Raw genomic sequence first — 17741 nt, 5'->3', positions numbered from 1 at the left:
TCTTATTCATACTTCTAGACATCATCATAGTTTCAATATATCCAAAAATACTCAAATCATCCAAAATAAATTAAAATCAACATACAATTGGTTTAGGTTGTAAAACAATATACATTATGAAATTCACTATATATGAAATTAATTCTTATTAGTGAGTAGAATAAATCTGTCATTATGCATGACTAAAGATTATAGCATAAAGGTTTATAACATGTTTTATTTCCCTGGTGTTGTATTTTCCTTACTGAGTTGTCGAACTCACCCCTTTTTCCCTCAACCCTTTCCAAATGACCCAATAAGATGACGACATTTCTTGGTATTGGCGTAGATCTCACAAAGAGCAATAGATCATTGCGGACCGACCAAATCTTTATTTTGTATAGTATGTTTCTCTTGGAGAATTCAAGGTTTTGTAAAGAACTATTAATAGAAAGGTATAATAAAGTAGGAGATTTAAATTTATATGTTGTAAATGCACGCTTCCATTTAAAATGTTTGTTTTTAGCACTCAAGTTTGCGTTTTCCCTTATATCCCAAAACGGGGGCGTGACATTCTCTATTTAATTTTTTTATACAACAAGCTACCATCCACCTTCATTTTGAGATTAGATCATTGCTAAGAAATTCATAGAAGTTTTTATTTGCTTCTCAACCAAATTCAAGAAAGAAAGAAAGAAAAGATAAATGAAAGAACCACAAAGTTTATATTAAGGACAAAGAAACTTTCATGTCCATGAAATAAGAACATTATCATGTGAGAGAGATGAGAGAAGAAAATGGGATAAAAAAGAAAAAAAAGAGTGCTGATCATGTGAGAGAAAAATGAGAAACAAAATTGGTAAGAGAGTTGGTGAGTGAATATTACTCATCAAAATTGGTGAATATTTTCACTTACCAAAACTTTTTGGTTAAAGTGGTGAGGCTGTTAAGAGTGGTTTTTTAGTATTTTCATCAAATTGGCTCACCAAAATAGCTAAAAAGCTATTTTGGTGAGGCTAACAGGAATACTCTTATGTGGCTATAATTTAAACTTTTGTTTAATTTGTGTGTGTGATATTTCATAAATTATGAATCATATTGTATCATATGACTTATAAGATTAGATATGATAAGTATAATCATCATGAGTCATAATTATCCTAATTCCTAGCTATTTATTGATAATACTTATATCATATGTTCATAAGTGTAGGTAGGGTCATACCGTGTGAATCAGTTGCAGTTTATGATCATAGGATCTAACAATTCGTATGATCTTAATCTTGGATCACGTGATCATTAATTCCTAAGTATCTAATGATAATACTTAAAAACATATGATTATATTATATATCATATGTCACAATGTTATATTATTCTGGCGGTAATTACTTTTTCCCCCCATCAACTACCAATCATTGTCAACATGCCATCATGAATTGACATATCGACCAAAAGAAAGCATGGAACTACCATTTTCATACCTTTACCCCCATTCCGTTAGGGAATCTCATTAAATCGGACGGAATTTCATTTTTAGACGTTAAATTTTTTTTAAAGACAGAAATGCCCTCAAACTGTAATTTAATAAAAAATATTAAACCTAAGAAGCCACTAGACATGTAGATTATATATGTTACATGTAGATTATAATCTATGCTATCTCTACCATATAAGCATAATTTATTGCATCCTAGGAAGCCATTAGACATGAATGGTTGAAAATTTTTGTTAAAGGTTTCAAGATTGTCGATTCTATAACGAGAGCTATCAACAAATTCTACGATAACTCTAAAGTTTTATTCTCTAAGAATGATAAGTGTAAAAACATAAGGAAGTGTATCGACATAAAGCATATAAGTGTAAATATATAAGTACTAAATTAAGAGACATGAATTGTCTATCGAATATATAAGTAATAAATTAATTATTGTAGATCACATTATTAAAAGTTTATTGGTAAAGCAGTATAAAAGTCTTGTGGCGCATTTGAGACTTACTAATTCATTTTGTATTGTGTTTCTATTGGTTTATAGACATAAATCTATTGTTATAAAGTTTTTTGTGCACATGTATTGTTTTTATCTATTGGGATATATAAAGTTGGACTTAAATGACTAATAGGAAGTCCATTCATAAAGTTTTTTTTTTTTTATAATAAAAATCTATTCATAAAGTTTGATTGCACATAATGTACTCCTTTAGAGAACATTGTATATTGTAATACATGGAATTGAAGACTTATCAACCTGATTCATGTGTAATATTGCTTATGTGAGTAGAAACATTTTCTATAAATAGTTGGAAAAAGTATAATTTTGGTCGTATTGAAGTATTTACGCCATAAGCAAATCATGAGTTATGTGGGCCAACTGAGAGAATGTAAGAAATTTCTCCAATAAAGTGTGGTCAATATGTAACATGTTATTTAGTATGGTTTAATTAAACACAAATAAAGGGTGTTTGATAATTTATTCCAATAAGAAAATTATTTATAGAATTAAGTGTTATTTATTTATGGGGGGAATGATTAAGGTAACATTTTTAATAGATGGTCCCTAGTAAAAGATTATGTTAGTTCTTTAAGTTTGAATACATAAACACACGAATGTATGCTTGTTATACAGAGTTTTTGTACAATTTGAAAGTGTATCAAATTTCATCTTTATAGTTGGAATATCAAAGATAATATATGTATCTAATCTAATCTTTATAGACTGAATGCCAAAGACAAGATAACTACAAGATAAATTTCATCTAAGAAATTATCAGATAATTGTTATCTCAGCTTTGAACTTGAACGTGGCTAATCTGATGAGGCACTCATATGAACTTAAATTGAATCTTTATCTCAAACAGTCCCCCTCAACCTAAAGGGAGGTTCAACCATTGACAACTTGTCAGGAAGTGATGAGTGCCAAATATTGCATATTTATACCCCTTAATTTACATTAGTTAATTCTTTAGTTGTATTTTAATCTAATGTTTTGTGTTAGATTTGTGTTTTTAGTGTTTTGTAGGTTGCTAAAGGAAAACAACAGCTTTAAAGTGAAAAATGCAAAGCTTGGAAGAAAGAACATTTTGAGAAGACCTAGATGATGTGGTTATATTTAGCCAAATCAATAAAAGGATTAAATCGAAATTTCTCTAATTGGAGTCAAAATCGGATTAGATTAAATTTTAGATTCTGTATATGTCATAGTATTTTGGCCATAACTTTCCGATCAAGTATCGGATTAAGGTGAAACCAAAGGCATTGGAAAGCTTACTTAAAATAATACAAATAATTGTGAAATATGATTTTCCTATTTCAGACATCTGCTATGCCAAAAGTGTTTTTCAATATAAGAACGTAAATCTGGATGAATCCTATTCCGATTTGTACTAGGATTGCTTCCTAATTTGACTAGGAGATTGAAGTACAATTTTTATGGGATCTCTAGGGCTTCTAGGGTTTGTTTGCTCCCTATAAATAGACTGTTAAACCTCAAGAAAAAGAGGAGGGGAGAAACTAGAGACCACAAATATTTGCTTTTTAGTTTAGTTTTTCTTTAGATATAAGTTTTATTTTTTATAATCATGTGTAGCTAATTTTTCAATTAAGGTTGAGGATGAAGCCTCATCGATGAAGAACAATAATACTTCCATGTAAGTCTTTATTATTCGATTTTATTTGGTTTAATTTTTTCAATGTTTTAATTCTTTTCAATGTGTGAAATGATTCTTGGTTATCTTTTGTGATTTAAGGATACATTTGATGATTTAAAATAATTTCACATAATTGATTGCTTGGTTTTTATTTATAAAACAATTGGATATCCCTTATGATTTATTTTACGAATACAATTGATGTTTTGATTTAAATTAGATATCTTATTTTAATTTAGAGATACACTTGATGATTTGATTTAAATTGGATTTCTTTTGTGATTTGTGTAAAAAATGGATACATGAGATGATTTTGATTAAATATTTGAAGCATCGTAAAACATACCTAATATTTTAATTGTGAGAACTTCGGATAATATTAATGAACGTGGAGTATGTTGTTATGATTTGGTGGGTGTAGATTTCAAAACCTTAGTACATTTTCTTTTGTTTTATTTTATTTAATTTATGTTTTCTTTTATCCACAAAAACAATCTCTCAATTTTTTGGAACTAGGTTAAAATTTAATTAGTTTAAACATAAATTTTGTTTTAAAAAACACAATTCCCTGTGCAATCGACTTAGCACTTGCAATCCATTAATTGCAAACGATTCGTGCACTTGCGAGTACAATTAAAATTCACATTACGAAGCATGCAAAAGAGGGTTGCCGTCAGGCCTTTTGTAAAGACATCAGGTAGTTTATCTTGTGTTGAGAAAAACTTAAATAATAATATCATTGTTCACCACATTTTCACGAATACAGTGAAAGTTAAACTCGATATGTTTAGTATAAGCATGATAAATAGGATTAGATGTGTGAGCAGGGACGCCTATATTGTCACACCAAAACGTAGGAGAAGCTTATAATGAAATACAAAGATCCTTAAGTAACATGCGAAGCTAATAGACCTTGGCAGTAGCATACGCCATAGCACAATATTCATCCTTTGTGCTTGAACGACCAGCAACTGATTGCTTCTTGGCACACCAAGACACAAGACACGGGGCAAGAAAAATACCAAAGCCTATAGTAGATCGACGACTATTCAGATCGCTGGCCTAATCTGAATCACAGAAGGCTTTTACGGCATAGATCCCTTGCGATAAAACAAACCATGATCCACACTACCTTTAAGGTAACGTAAAACTCTCTTAGCTGCCATGACAATGAACAATGGCCAGTGAGTAAAATATATTCGACCTGATGATTGTGCAATATTGCAAGACACCGACAACTTGAAGATAGGTGGCAGTGTCGGACTCCGAGAGATGATCAACAATGGATGTCAAAAGTTTGGAACCAAAAACCGTAGGAGCTACATATGACTTGGCACCCACTATGGCCGAGTTGTGCAGTAAGTCCAAGATGTATTTGGACTACCGTATATGTAACCACGTAGAATCACAATGTGCTTAAATACGAAGGAAAAACTGAAGATCATTGAGATCTTTCATTGCAAAATGATGAGTCACAAATATTGTATATTTGGACCCCTTAATTTACATTAGTTAAACCTTTAGTTTTATTATTTTCTAATGTCTTTTGCGAATTTTAGTGTTTTAGTATTTATCAGGTCATTGGAAGAAAATAACAGTGTTTATGTGGAATTGCAAAGAAATGGGAAGTGGCCCAAACTCAAGGACCAGCTGTACATATATATATTTTTCTTGTACATGGACTTGGAGTACATTAAGTGCATTAATTTTGAACTTGTAGCCATGCAATTCATTGCCATAAGACACAATTCTTTCCAAGGGCAGGACGTGGACAGCATGTACATGAAGACCAATTCTACACATTTTCTTCTCCAAGTCTTCCACCCAACCGCCCAGCACATTTATGCAGCTCCAAAGCTACTGGACAATAGCTCCACTCCCAAGCACCGAATGGACAAAGGGACAAAGGAGGGCAGCGCATCCACACTTCACAGCAGGCCAGCACGGGCACCCAAGCTGCTGGACAGCAGCATTGTACGCAACACCCATCAATTCAAAGGCTAGCAGCACTACACTCCTCTCCTTGCAGCAACTCCCAAGAGGATAAACCAGTTGGGCAGCACTGAACAAAAACCTGCATACACGTTATTCTCCTAAGCTGGACAGTAGCAACTCCCAAGCTGCTGGACAGCAGCAACTTCAAAGACCAAGGAGCAGAATTAAAAGGACCGAAGAGCTCTCAGAAAAAAATGTAGCTTAGTTAGGAGTTTTAGTTTTTAGATAGCTTAGTTTTTAGGAAGCTCTTCACGTACAATGATGAGCTTTCCTTCTTCTTTTTTTAGTTTTCTTTCCTTTTTAGTTTTTAGTTTTGTTCGTGGACAGCAAGCTCGTGGATGGAGAATTGTTCTTCAACTCCAAATTATCAAAGGATCTCCATGCGTGGCTAAAGCTCTCCCTAGGGTTTTGATAAACCCTATCCAAGTATCAATGGCTTAATTCTGTTTTTTTCTTTGGGATATTTATTTTGGACATTGATGATTGTGTAACTATGAGAATTACAATGTTAAATGCAATCATGATGAAATGTTTATCTTGTCTATGAGAAAGCCTTTTATTTTGATTGTGCTCAAATTATATTTATTGTTCAAAAGATGATAAATGTAATGGTTATGCAATGGTATTATTTGAACATGCAACAAGAGGTTTTGATAGTTCATGCCTAGGATAGACAAATCATGCTACATTTTAGGTTAGAGTAATTTAGGTAGATGATTTGTACTAAACCTAAGATGAGATACACTTAATCATTGTTTGTGTGTAACTAAGTTAATAAATTTGATAGTCCATGCTTAGGGTGGGCGGATCATGCTGCACCCTAGCTTAGGTAGACGATCCGTGCTAGTCAAAGATGGGTTACACTTATTTTTAATGATGGTATTTTCTTGACACTTTATTGTGTGCTTGACAACCACACACAAGTAATATCATGACTAGAATGAATGTCCTATGTTAATGTAATAGCCATTGGTACAAGGTTAGTGGTGAAATCAATTCCCTATTTTTCTATCTTATTTAGTTTAACTTTAATTTACTTTCTAGCATTTAATTTCCGGTGTTAGTTTAAAAGGCAAAATCACAAAAATATCATTTTCTAAGGGATAAATTAGGATTAATGTTATTAAAGCTTGATAGACGCAACCAATACATTCCTTGTGGATCGACACCCTCAATATAGACACTGTCCTACAGTGACTCGTGCTATTACGAGTGATATTATTATTATTGAAGTACAAAAACGACCACATCACAAAAAAAGCTTGTAACTGTTTGAGAAGGTAACAGACTTGTTTGTCCTTGTAATCACTATATCATTGACATAAATTAAGACATACGAAGTTGCATCAGTGGTATAATAGATGAAAAGGGATGTATCCGCATCAGTTGACTAAAAACCAATATCAAACAGTGCTTGAGATGGGTGAGTAAACTAGGCTTGAGGTGCCTGTTTAATATCATAAATAGCCTTGGGTAAAAGATAAATATAATCAATATTGGAAGCATCCATAAAGCCTCTAGATTGTTCCATAAAAATAGCTTTAGGAAGGTGTCCATGTAGAAATGCATTCGAAACATCTAACTAGCGAATGCACCGATGAAAGTGAACAACTATTGTTAATACTACATGAATAGTTAAGGTTTTAATGACTAGCTAAATATTTCAGTAAAATTGATCCCACTTATCTAATCAAAGCCTTTAGCCACAAGTCTTGCTTTGAACCTTTCTAGGGGTGTAATCGAGCCGAGCTTGAGCGAGTAGTGGTCATTCGAGCTCGAATCATTCAGTTTTTTCTTGAGTTAGAGTTCGAGTTCAAGCTCGAGCTTGCCACGAGCCTAGCTTTTGTGTTCGAACTCGGCTTGAACAAGTGGATCCCTGTGCGAGATCGAGTTCAAAATCGATCATTTTTTGTCGAGTTCGAGCTTGAGTACTCGGCTTGAGCTCAATTGGAGTCGAACCTCTCGGATTCGAAGAGCAAGTAGGCCATTCCGGGCAGGAGGTTGTGATGGTGGTGTTTCAAGTCGACCTCAGACTTGGCCTAGTGAAAGATTCAGATGGAGTAGATGGATCAGATGTGATTAGAGGGAGAGAATGTCGCAGTTGTAATTCATGGTTAGTAGTAAAGAAAGAAAAGTTAGGGAAAAGAAATAAGAAGAAAGCTGAAAAAATGAGAAGTGAGAAGTCTGTAGGATGGAGCTCAGTTGCATGGAAATGGAAGTAAGAGCAAAGTGGAAGATAAAAGTTCAAAAGGTTAGACTAGTTGTGGAAGAAGGCAAGCAGGTTGAGTTGTAGACTTGTAGTATTGACTCTATTGAGATTTGAGAAGTGAGATATGTATTGGAAAGTGGAATCAAATTGGGTTGAAGTCTTATAGACTTGTAGTATTGAGATTTGAGAAGTGAGACATGTATTGGAAAGTGGAATCACGTGGCTTGGCAATGGGCAGTGTAACGTTTACTTATACAAGTTGGCATTGACTGAATGAGTGGCTAGAGAAATCGAGAAACAAAAGTATAACAGTTGAGTGAATGATCAACATGTCTCTAGAACTATTTCGTGGATTATATATAATTAAGCATTTGGAACTGTGAAGTGATGGAGAAAACATTTGAAACTGTGAAAGTGAAGGATTAAAGCACTTGAATCTCAACTCACCCACATGCATGCACAAGGTTTATGTGGAATAATCAAATTATTCATATATATGTATATTAAAGTCCTTCCAAAAGTTTGATGTATATATATATAAGCGAGTTGAATCAGTTGATATATATATATATACCAATCGAGCCTTAATAAACAAGTCGATCCTTATACGAGTGGGTTCATGAACATTAGTCAAGTCATGCTGAGTTTATACGAGTTTGTATCATTTTAATAATCGAGTTTAATTTCGTGTTCACGAACATCTCATTTAATAATCGATTCGAGCACGAGTCGAGTTTATTCGAGTCGATCTCTAGTAAGCTTACGAGTAGCTTAACTCGTTTACACTCTAAACCTTTCAATAGAGACATCTTATATACGTTTGATCTTATAAATCTATTTATTGTGAACAAAATTGTTATGTAAAGGTCGTGTGCATAAGGACCAGGTGCCATTAGCAAGGACATCTGTTGTGAATTTTAATTGTACTCGCAAGTGCACGAATTGTTTGTAGTTAATGGATTGCAAGTGCAAGGGCGATTCCACAAGGAATTGTATTTTTGAGAACAAAATTTATGTATAAACTAATTAAATTTTAACTTAGTTCCAGAAAATTAAGAGCTTGTTTTTGTGAATAAAAGAAAATATAAATTAAATAAAGGAAAATAAAACAAAAGAAAAGAAAATGTACTAAGGTTTTGGAATCCACACCCACTGAATCATAACAACATACTCCATGTTCATCAATATTGATCCGAAGTTCTCACAATTAAAATCTTAGGTATGTTTTACTATGCTTCAAACTGTTAATCAAAACTATCCCATGTATCCATTCTTTACACAAATCACAAAAGAAATCCAATTTAAATCAAATCATCAAGTGTATCCATAAATCACAGCAAGATATCCGATTTTGATCAAAATATCAATTGTATTCGTAGAATAAATTACAAGGGATATCCAATTGTTTTATAAATAAAAACCAAGCAATCAATTATGTGAAATTATCTTAAATCATCAAATGTATCCTTAAATCACAAAAGATATCTAAGAATCATTTCATACATTGAAAAGAAGTAAAACATTGAAAAAATTAAACCAAATAAAATCGGATAATAAAGACTTACGTGGAAGTATTGTTATTATTCATCGATGAGGCTTCATCCTCAACCTTCGTTGAGAAATTAGCTACACATGATTATGAAAAATAAAACCTAACCTAAAGAAAAACTAAACTAAAAAGAGAAAATATTTCTGGTCTTCAGCTCATCCTCTTTATTTTCTTGAGGCTTAGTAGTTTATTTATAGGGAGCAAACAAACCCTAGAACAAATCGGAATAGGATTCATCCAGATTTACGTTCTTATATTGAGGGACACTTTTGTCATAGCAAACATCTGAAGTAGAAAAATATTACTTTTGAATGATTTGTAGCATTTTAAGTAAGCTTTCCAACGCCACTGGTTTCACCTTAATCCGATACTTGAGTGGAAAGTTATGACCAAAATACTATGATATGTATAAAATCTGAAATTTAATCCAATTCGATTTTGACTCTAATTAGAAAAATTCCGATTTAATCATTTCATTGATTTGGTTAAACATAACCTATCATCTAGGTCTTCTCAAAGTGTGTTTTCTTCCAAAATTTGCACTTTTCACCTTAAAGTTGCCGTTTTCCTTTAGCAACCTACAAAATACTAAAAACACAAATTTAACACAAAACATTAAATTAAGATACAGTTAAAGAATTAACTAACATAAATTAAAGGGATTTAAATATGCATTATTCTGCACTCATCAACAACATCAAACTAAGTTTGATGCTAGCCCTCCATTCGGGTTTCGATACAACTTGGGTATAGCTGTTTAGTAACAGACTGGACAACAATAGACAAGGCTCTAAGCGGGTGTTTGGTGGAATAAAATACTGTGTAGTCAAAAAAGGACTTAGGCTTAAGATTCCCAGATCTAGCTCTAGTGACCATTGAACGAGAGGGAGGTGGACTATCGGGCGTAGAAGAGGTAGTAGGAGGCAAAGCTGGCTCGACAGTAGTTGAAGAATCCAAATGCAAAAGAGGTGCATGCTCTGGAAGACTCAAGTTTGGCATTACTAGGTTCAGTCCCATGAGGTGTAGTAATGAGAACAATATGGTCATTTAAAGTAGGCAAAGTATGAGTACCAAACTGGATAAATTAGATGGAGCATTAAAATCAACATGAAAGAAATTATGAATACTTGTTGTGATTGCTGGATCTGGATGAGATGAAGGGACTCCCACCTTGGCTAGAAAACTTGTCTCATCAAACACCATATGCAGGGTGACAAACAACTTGTCAGTGAGTGGATCAAGACAACAGTATCCTTTGTAGTTGGAACCATGCCCTAAACAATGCATCTCTTGCTTCTAAAAACAAGTTTGTGAGAAGCATAAGGTCGTAATAAGGGGATAACAAGAGCAAACGAATGTTTTAAGAGCTGAATAATCGGGTGTTTGATTAAATAAAACCGAAAAGGGTGAATAATGTTTAAGCAATGGAGTACGGAGCTGATTAACCAAAAAATTGTGGTGAGAAATGACGCAAACCAAAAGACTTTGGACATACCAGATTGAGCTATCATGGTAAGATCCATCTCCACAATAAGGCGATGTTTCCTTTTAGCGAGCACGTACATTATGTTTCATGTGTAAGGACAACTTATACGATGAGTGATACCATTTGATTCAATAAAATATTTAAATTGATTAGAAAGAAATTCACCACCACCATCAAATTGCAATTGCTTAATACGAGATGAAAATAAATTTTTCACTAATGTTTTGAATTTCATAAATGAAAAAATACATCAGATTTGGAATGCAACATGTACAACCAAGGTAGCAATGGGGGTTTGAAAAGAGAGGGAGCCAATATTTTCAATTTGCAAACCTGAGCCATTATCCATGACGATGGAGTTAGACCCAATATACGGTTCAGCAATTTGGTGGTTCTTAAGTGCTGTAGTGAGGTGGTGATTTGTGGCACTGTCTGCATACTATGGAGCATCATCAGGCTGGGCATTGAAGGGGGCAACCATTGTGGATAATTGTGCTGGAGGATGAAAACCTTGGTAGGCATAGTCCATGCGATGAGAGCAATCCAATGCTTGGTGACTAGTCTTACTACAAATTTGGCAAGGTGGACAGGACAATTGAGGAGTAGAAGCTTGTGGTGGTGTGGGATTCCGTGACTGTTGAGGTGCAAGAGAAGGAGGCTTTTTCAAATAATTGGTGTGGAATTGTTGGGGTTGCTTTTTGGAAAAATTATGAGCGGGAGATTTTGAAGAGAGGAATGCCACCGAATTGAAGGATCTGGTAACACTTGTTGTTGTTGGGTGGTAAGCAGGTGCTCAAAGGACAATAACTTTGCATGAAACTCAACAAAGGTGATAGGCTTGTCCTTTGAAGCAAAAGAGGACATAACAAATGAATTGTAAGAGGGATGAAGACCACTCACGATGTAAGTGATGAACTCCTCATCATCAACTAGTTTCCCAACTGCAGCAAGTTTGTTGATGAGATGTTGGGCTGAATTAACAAATTCAGCACAAGTCTTGTTTCCTATTGGAGTGTCTGCAACTGGTGCTTAATTTGAGCAAGCTGTGTTCTTGAGAGAGAGGCAAATTGGGTTGATAAAAATCGTCACATGTCATGAGATGTGTGGAGGCCATAAACGGTGGACAACATGAACTCAATGAGTGTGGCGTTATTCTAATCGAGAATGGATTGATCCTTCTTAACCCAAAAGGAATAAGCAGGATTAATGACAATCTCTTTCTTATCGAAGGAGGCAGGGAGATGTGCTAGTGGGCACGATTATTTACCGTTAAGCAGCAGACACACTACAAGAAGAAGCTATAGGATCAAATAAGCGTGAGCGTTTAGAGGAGTTTTGATACCATGAAAGATTGTGTGAGTGCTTGAGGTTTGAATACCTAAACACACAAATGGATGTTCAACATATAGAATTTTTGTACAATTTGAAAGTGTATCTAATCTCATCTTTACGGTTGGAATACCAAAGAGAAGATATGTATCTAATTTAATATTTACAGATTGAATATTGAAGACAAGATAACTACAAGATAAATATGATCTCAGAAACTATAAGATAAAGATAAATATTGTTATATCTCAGCATTGAACTTGAACGTGGCTGCACTCATATGAACTTGAATTGAATCTTTATCTCTAATGCCTAGCATGGCTAAATAAAGAACCTATATAAATATATATACACAATATAGGAATAAAGGCATAGGTTAGAAGAAATTTCAAAATATTTTATATTAAGGTTTTCTTCTTCAAATCATGATCAGGTTTGAACAAATATGTTTGAAAGTATGTTTAAAATTTTTCTGTTGTGTATTCTTATATATTTTATGTTCTAACATAACTTTCTATAGTATAGTAGATTGTTAATTTAGATCAAGGCTTAATCAAATGACCTAAGCTGTTGTCTAGCAGAAGCTTTTACATTATCCTTATATATATATATATATCATCACCAGAAGAAATTATCATAATAATGACAGCAGAATGAATTTTGATGTAAAAGCTATTAGATATTGTATATATAATACTGATGTATAACCTGGAAGTTATTGGGGTTACTATATATCCCAAAGTCGTAAAACAGATGGAAAAAATGATGATTATGAAAAGGGACAAATATTAGAACTATAGAACGCAAGGAAAAACTTGGAAAGAAAGAAATAGATATCAAAATGGAAATTTGGCCTGTTCTTCATAATTTTATCACATACAAGATCCTATTATATATATATATATAAAATTAGAGTTGCCCTCAATATATGTTGAGGAGAGAAAGAAAATACCAAAAAGAAAAATAAGTAAAAGGCCCACTTATCTTGATGCTGTGACTTTTCTTCCATTTCAGTTGTTTTAATTAGGTGTCCTTCCACTAACGCTTTGGCGATATGATTGCAGGTCTTTGGTCTGCCCTTCTATACAATTATCGAACTTGCTTTAACGACCATATCACTTTCACATGTTCAATTAATCAACTCCATTGCTACAGTCAAGCCGCCTGCATGTGGCCGGCGTCATTGAGATGAAGCCAAAAGCATTTATAATACAAACTCCAAAAATCATAAATTAACAAAATCATTAGATGGGTTGTCACGTAACAATATAAAATAGATTTGGGATTCAAGACTTGATTTTAAAAACAAAACACCTTTTTGGAGATAGAACAAGATAACAGTCTCGCACATAGCATTATTATAGAATTTAGAAAAAATTTCGATTAATTCATTTAAACTTTCATCACTTTTACAATTTCTTCCTTTTCAAAGTTTAAAAACTATTAATTTAGTGTATCGAACTTTTAAAAAAATTTCAATTTCACCCTTAAGTCAGGATTTCCTGTTAAATCCTAACGGAAGGGTAAAAAATTTTCTGAAAGACCCTTATTTATTTTTTTAAAAAAGCTAATTGTAATTTAATGGTAATTTTATAAAGTTTACCCGTGTATAAGGGTCATTTTATCTTGTGATTATCTGATTTAATCTCAAACTTGGCCTAACGGGAGAGGTGAGATCACAAATATATGCAAGACTATCATCTTAAAAGAGAGATCGTAAAAGTAATAAACTTCAAATCAAATCGAACGGCTAAGTGAAGTTTTCCTTAAAATTAGAAATATATATATATATATATATATAGTTTGGTTTCATAGATAATGTACGGCTGCATGCCGCGGAATCACTATATACGTGGGCATATTCAATTTGCTACTGAAAAGTGATCTTAATCATTTAGTGGAGCAAGAAAAAGGAAAGCAGCCTAATATTATTATTGCCCAGTGCCCACCAAGGAGCCGTCGACGTCTTATCATCATCTAATTCGAAAAAGTACGAATTGGTAAACATAGACGGCCATGAAGTTAGACAACTATAAGCTCGATCTACGTCTATATAAGGAGCAGAAATGGAGGTGAGAAAAATATAGAAAGCTTCAAAGTTTTGTGCTTTTCTTCTCTATGCATGGCTACCTTCTTGAAAACAAGCAACAGATCCTTAATGGCTGCTATCGTGCTACTTCTGGGACTCTTAGCGGCAAACCTTGGCACAACAGGTCTCCTCTCTCTCTCTCTCTCTCTCTCTCTCTCTCTCTCACTTAGCTTTGTCTCTCTTTAATTGCAACTTTGTTTATGTTAAGGGATAACTTCACAAAAATGTATCAAATTGTACACCGTTTTGAGATAAGGGTATTGAACTATCAAACGTTTCAAACTGAAGTATCCAAGTTTCCAAACGTTTAACTTAAGGATACTTCGTTAAGATTTGTTGTTAAATCCTAATGGAGTACCCAAAATATCCCTATTTTTTTTAGGAAAAAATAGAAACAAAAAAAAAAATGCAAGGATCAAGGTGTTGTTCAGAATTTAACGGAATTTGCAAAAATACCCATGTTTGAATCTTTGAAAATTTTTATAATTTTTTTTAAATAAACACAAGGTATTTTGTGATTTTTTGTAGGATTTAACAGCAAATTCTAATTGAGTACTCTTAAGTGAGACGTTTGGAAACTTGGATACTCCACTTTGAGACGTTTGCTAGTTTAGTACCCTTATATCAAAACGGCGTATAATTCGATACTCTTTTGTAAAGTTATCCCTTACGTTAATTATGCTCGCTGTTTTACTGTTGCCTCAAAGGCTGTTTTAACGGTTGCAATGGCAGCCTATGTACAAGCTAATTATGTATATATATAAGAAATGTTGAAAATAATTAAGGAAAACTTCACTTATCACCTTTGATCTTTTATCACTTTTGCAATCATACCCATACACTTTAAAAAAATATTAATTTAGTGTATCAATCTTTCAATTCTTTGAATTTCACCAATCCGTTATAATATTTCGTTAAATCCCAACAAATGAGCGTCAAAATTCCTAAAATACCTCTAATTTTTTTAAGGAAAAAAGGAAAAAAAATTGAAAGGATTTAAGAGTTAATCAGATTTAACGAAATTTGTAAAAATACCTATATATGAATCTTTAAAATTTTGAACACATATATATTATTTTTTTAAAAAAAAAAATTAGCAGAAATATTTTAAAATTTTTGATAAAATTTATAGAAAAAATTTAAATGAGCGGTAAAATTGCACCAACTATATATCATCCCATAATATTATTTAGAAAAAACTTCATTTTTAAGCCTTCGAACTTTTATCGCTTCTACTGTCTCTCACCAAAGTTCAAATACGTACTATAAACACTAGAATTTTGGAACGAACGCAGGTGGACAATCGATTGGCGTTTGTTATGGAATGCTGGGCAACAATCTCCCATCAGCTTCAGAAGTTACATCTCTCTACAGATCGAACAACATCAAGCGAATGAGAATCTATGATCCGAATGAAGCAGCTCTGCAAGCTCTTAAAGGCTCCAACATTGAACTCATGCTAGGCGTTCCAAACTCTGACCTTCAGAAACTCGCCTCCAACCCTTCCGACGCAAATTCATGGGTACAAAGAAACGTGCTGAGCTTCTGGCCTAGCGTCAGATTTCGATACATTGCAGTTGGAAACGAAGTAAGTCCTGTCAATGGAGGCACAGCTTCGCTGGCTCACTTTGTTCTCCCTGCCATGCAAAACGTTTTCAACGCTATCAGATCCGCCGGCCTTCACGACCATATCAAGGTTTCAACTGCCATTGACATGACCCTGATCGGAAACTCCTACCCGCCGTCGCAGGGAGCTTTCCGGGGAGATGTCAGGGCATATTTAGACCCCATCATCGGCTTCCTTGTGTATGCCAAGGCACCCTTGCTAGCCAACGTGTACACATATTTCAGCTACGCAGGGAATCCGCGCGACATATCTCTTCCGTATGCTCTGTTTACTTCCCCGTCGGTTGTTGTATGGGATGGTTCGCGGGGATACCAAAACCTTTTTGATGCCATGATGGATGCGTTGTTCTCAGCTCTTGAGAGGGCCGGAGGGGCTTCTCTGGAGGTTGTTGTGTCAGAGAGTGGATGGCCATCGGCCGGCGGGTTTGCTACCTCCGTCGATAACGCACGTTCTTATTACTCCAATTTGATCCGGCATGTCAAAGGGGGCACCCCCAAGAGGCCTGGCAGAGCTATAGAGACTTACCTGTTTGCCATGTTTGATGAGAATCAGAAACAGCCAGAGTTGGAGAAACACTTTGGAGTTTTCTCCCCAAATAAACAGCCCAAATACTCCCTCAATTTCGGTGGAGAAAGAATCTGGGATGTCTCTGCTGAGTATAATGCAACAGTTTCTCTTAAGAGTGATATGTAAGACAGTAAGCATGCATAGGAGCTAGTCCTCTGTTTTTCTGTGTCTTCATCTTAATAAAAGAAAGAATCCATAGCTTGTGGTTTAAGGTTTTGGTTTTTCCTTAAGAGGGCAGCAAAATCAGTGTTTTATTATGTATTTCTTGGAGTAGAAATTGTGTTCCTTTCTGTTATCATTATATATAACAAAGTTAAGGATTAATTGCAGCTATATATCCACACGATTCTTGAATGAATCAGCAAGGGCCCTTTTGAAGCCTTGAATTAGTTATTTCAAGGTATATTTAATAAGCGAGTTCTGTTACACATATGTGTGGCTGTAGTTTAGTGGTAAGAATTCCACGTTGTGGCCGTGGAGACCTGGGCTCGAATCCCAGCAGCCACAAATGCTGTATTTTTTTTTTTTTAACTTTTCCACTTCTTCATCTTCATGATATGGATGCAAGTATTTCTTATAAAGTAAATAATTCACTGAAGAATCGTGGGGTTTATTTATTTATTTATTTAATTTTATAGATAGAATCGTGGATTTTGAGTCTTATTAAATGGTTTTTAATTAGTAAGTCCCACAATGACAAGATACTGATGCCCTGCATCCGAAACATTGCCCTTTACAAAAACAATTAATGACAAGCTACTCTTGAGATCACAGTTACCTTAAAAGCCACCTGAAATTTCGTTCATGAGAGAAATATTTTAGATTTCTGTGAATATTTGTGTTAGAGTATATTAGAAGTTCAATAATTTAAATTATAGTCAAAGACTGTGACCTAACTATAGTTAAAATCTATCACCTAGTCGACTATTACCTAATTATAGTTAAAGTCTATTTATATTATTTGATTCTCCTGTATTGCCATATAGAAGTGGATAATGATAAACCCACTCTAAAATACAAGCAAGTAGGCTGCTGCCTTATCCTAACGACAAATTTATTTGTAGTGCCACAAAGAATATGAATCGGAGGAATATAACCTGTCCACCCCTCAATCACACACAATTACATGTTTTATATTATTATACCCATATTTTGGCACCTTTCGAAAATAAGAAATTTGGTTGGTCCAAGTACAAAGTCCAATTTCAAAAAGCCCCCCCCCCCAAAAAAAAAAAAAAATAAATAAAAAATTGACGTATCAAA

General features: G+C 34.0%; 1 protein-coding gene and 2 non-coding genes across 3 annotated transcripts; 2 read left to right on the top strand and 1 right to left on the bottom strand.

Moving 5' to 3' along the window:
* Window positions 1-11657: 11657 nt before the first annotated feature.
* Window positions 11658-11799, bottom strand: LOC133859006 (small nucleolar RNA Z247). The gene has a single exon (XR_009898673.1). It is a non-coding gene; the product is annotated as a small nucleolar RNA Z247 (small nucleolar RNA).
* Window positions 11800-14249: 2450 nt separating this feature from the next.
* On the top strand, window positions 14250-16689 carry LOC133879912 (glucan endo-1,3-beta-glucosidase, basic vacuolar isoform-like). The gene is made up of 2 exons (XM_062318731.1): window positions 14250-14408; window positions 15580-16689. Exons 1-2 carry the CDS (start codon window positions 14318-14320, stop codon window positions 16602-16604), a joined length of 1116 nt encoding a protein of 371 aa, XP_062174715.1. The 5' UTR covers window positions 14250-14317; the 3' UTR covers window positions 16605-16689.
* A 224-nt stretch (window positions 16690-16913) lies between these two features.
* On the top strand, window positions 16914-16985 carry TRNAH-GUG (transfer RNA histidin (anticodon GUG)). The gene has a single exon. It is a non-coding gene; the product is annotated as a tRNA-His (tRNA).
* The last annotated feature ends 756 nt before the right edge of the window (window positions 16986-17741 follow it).

The sequence above is a fragment of the Alnus glutinosa genome, chromosome 1, assembly GCF_958979055.1.
Source record: "Alnus glutinosa chromosome 1, dhAlnGlut1.1, whole genome shotgun sequence".
Taxonomy (NCBI): domain Eukaryota; kingdom Viridiplantae; phylum Streptophyta; class Magnoliopsida; order Fagales; family Betulaceae; genus Alnus; species Alnus glutinosa.
This window is presented reverse-complemented; position numbering and strand designations above follow the sequence as displayed.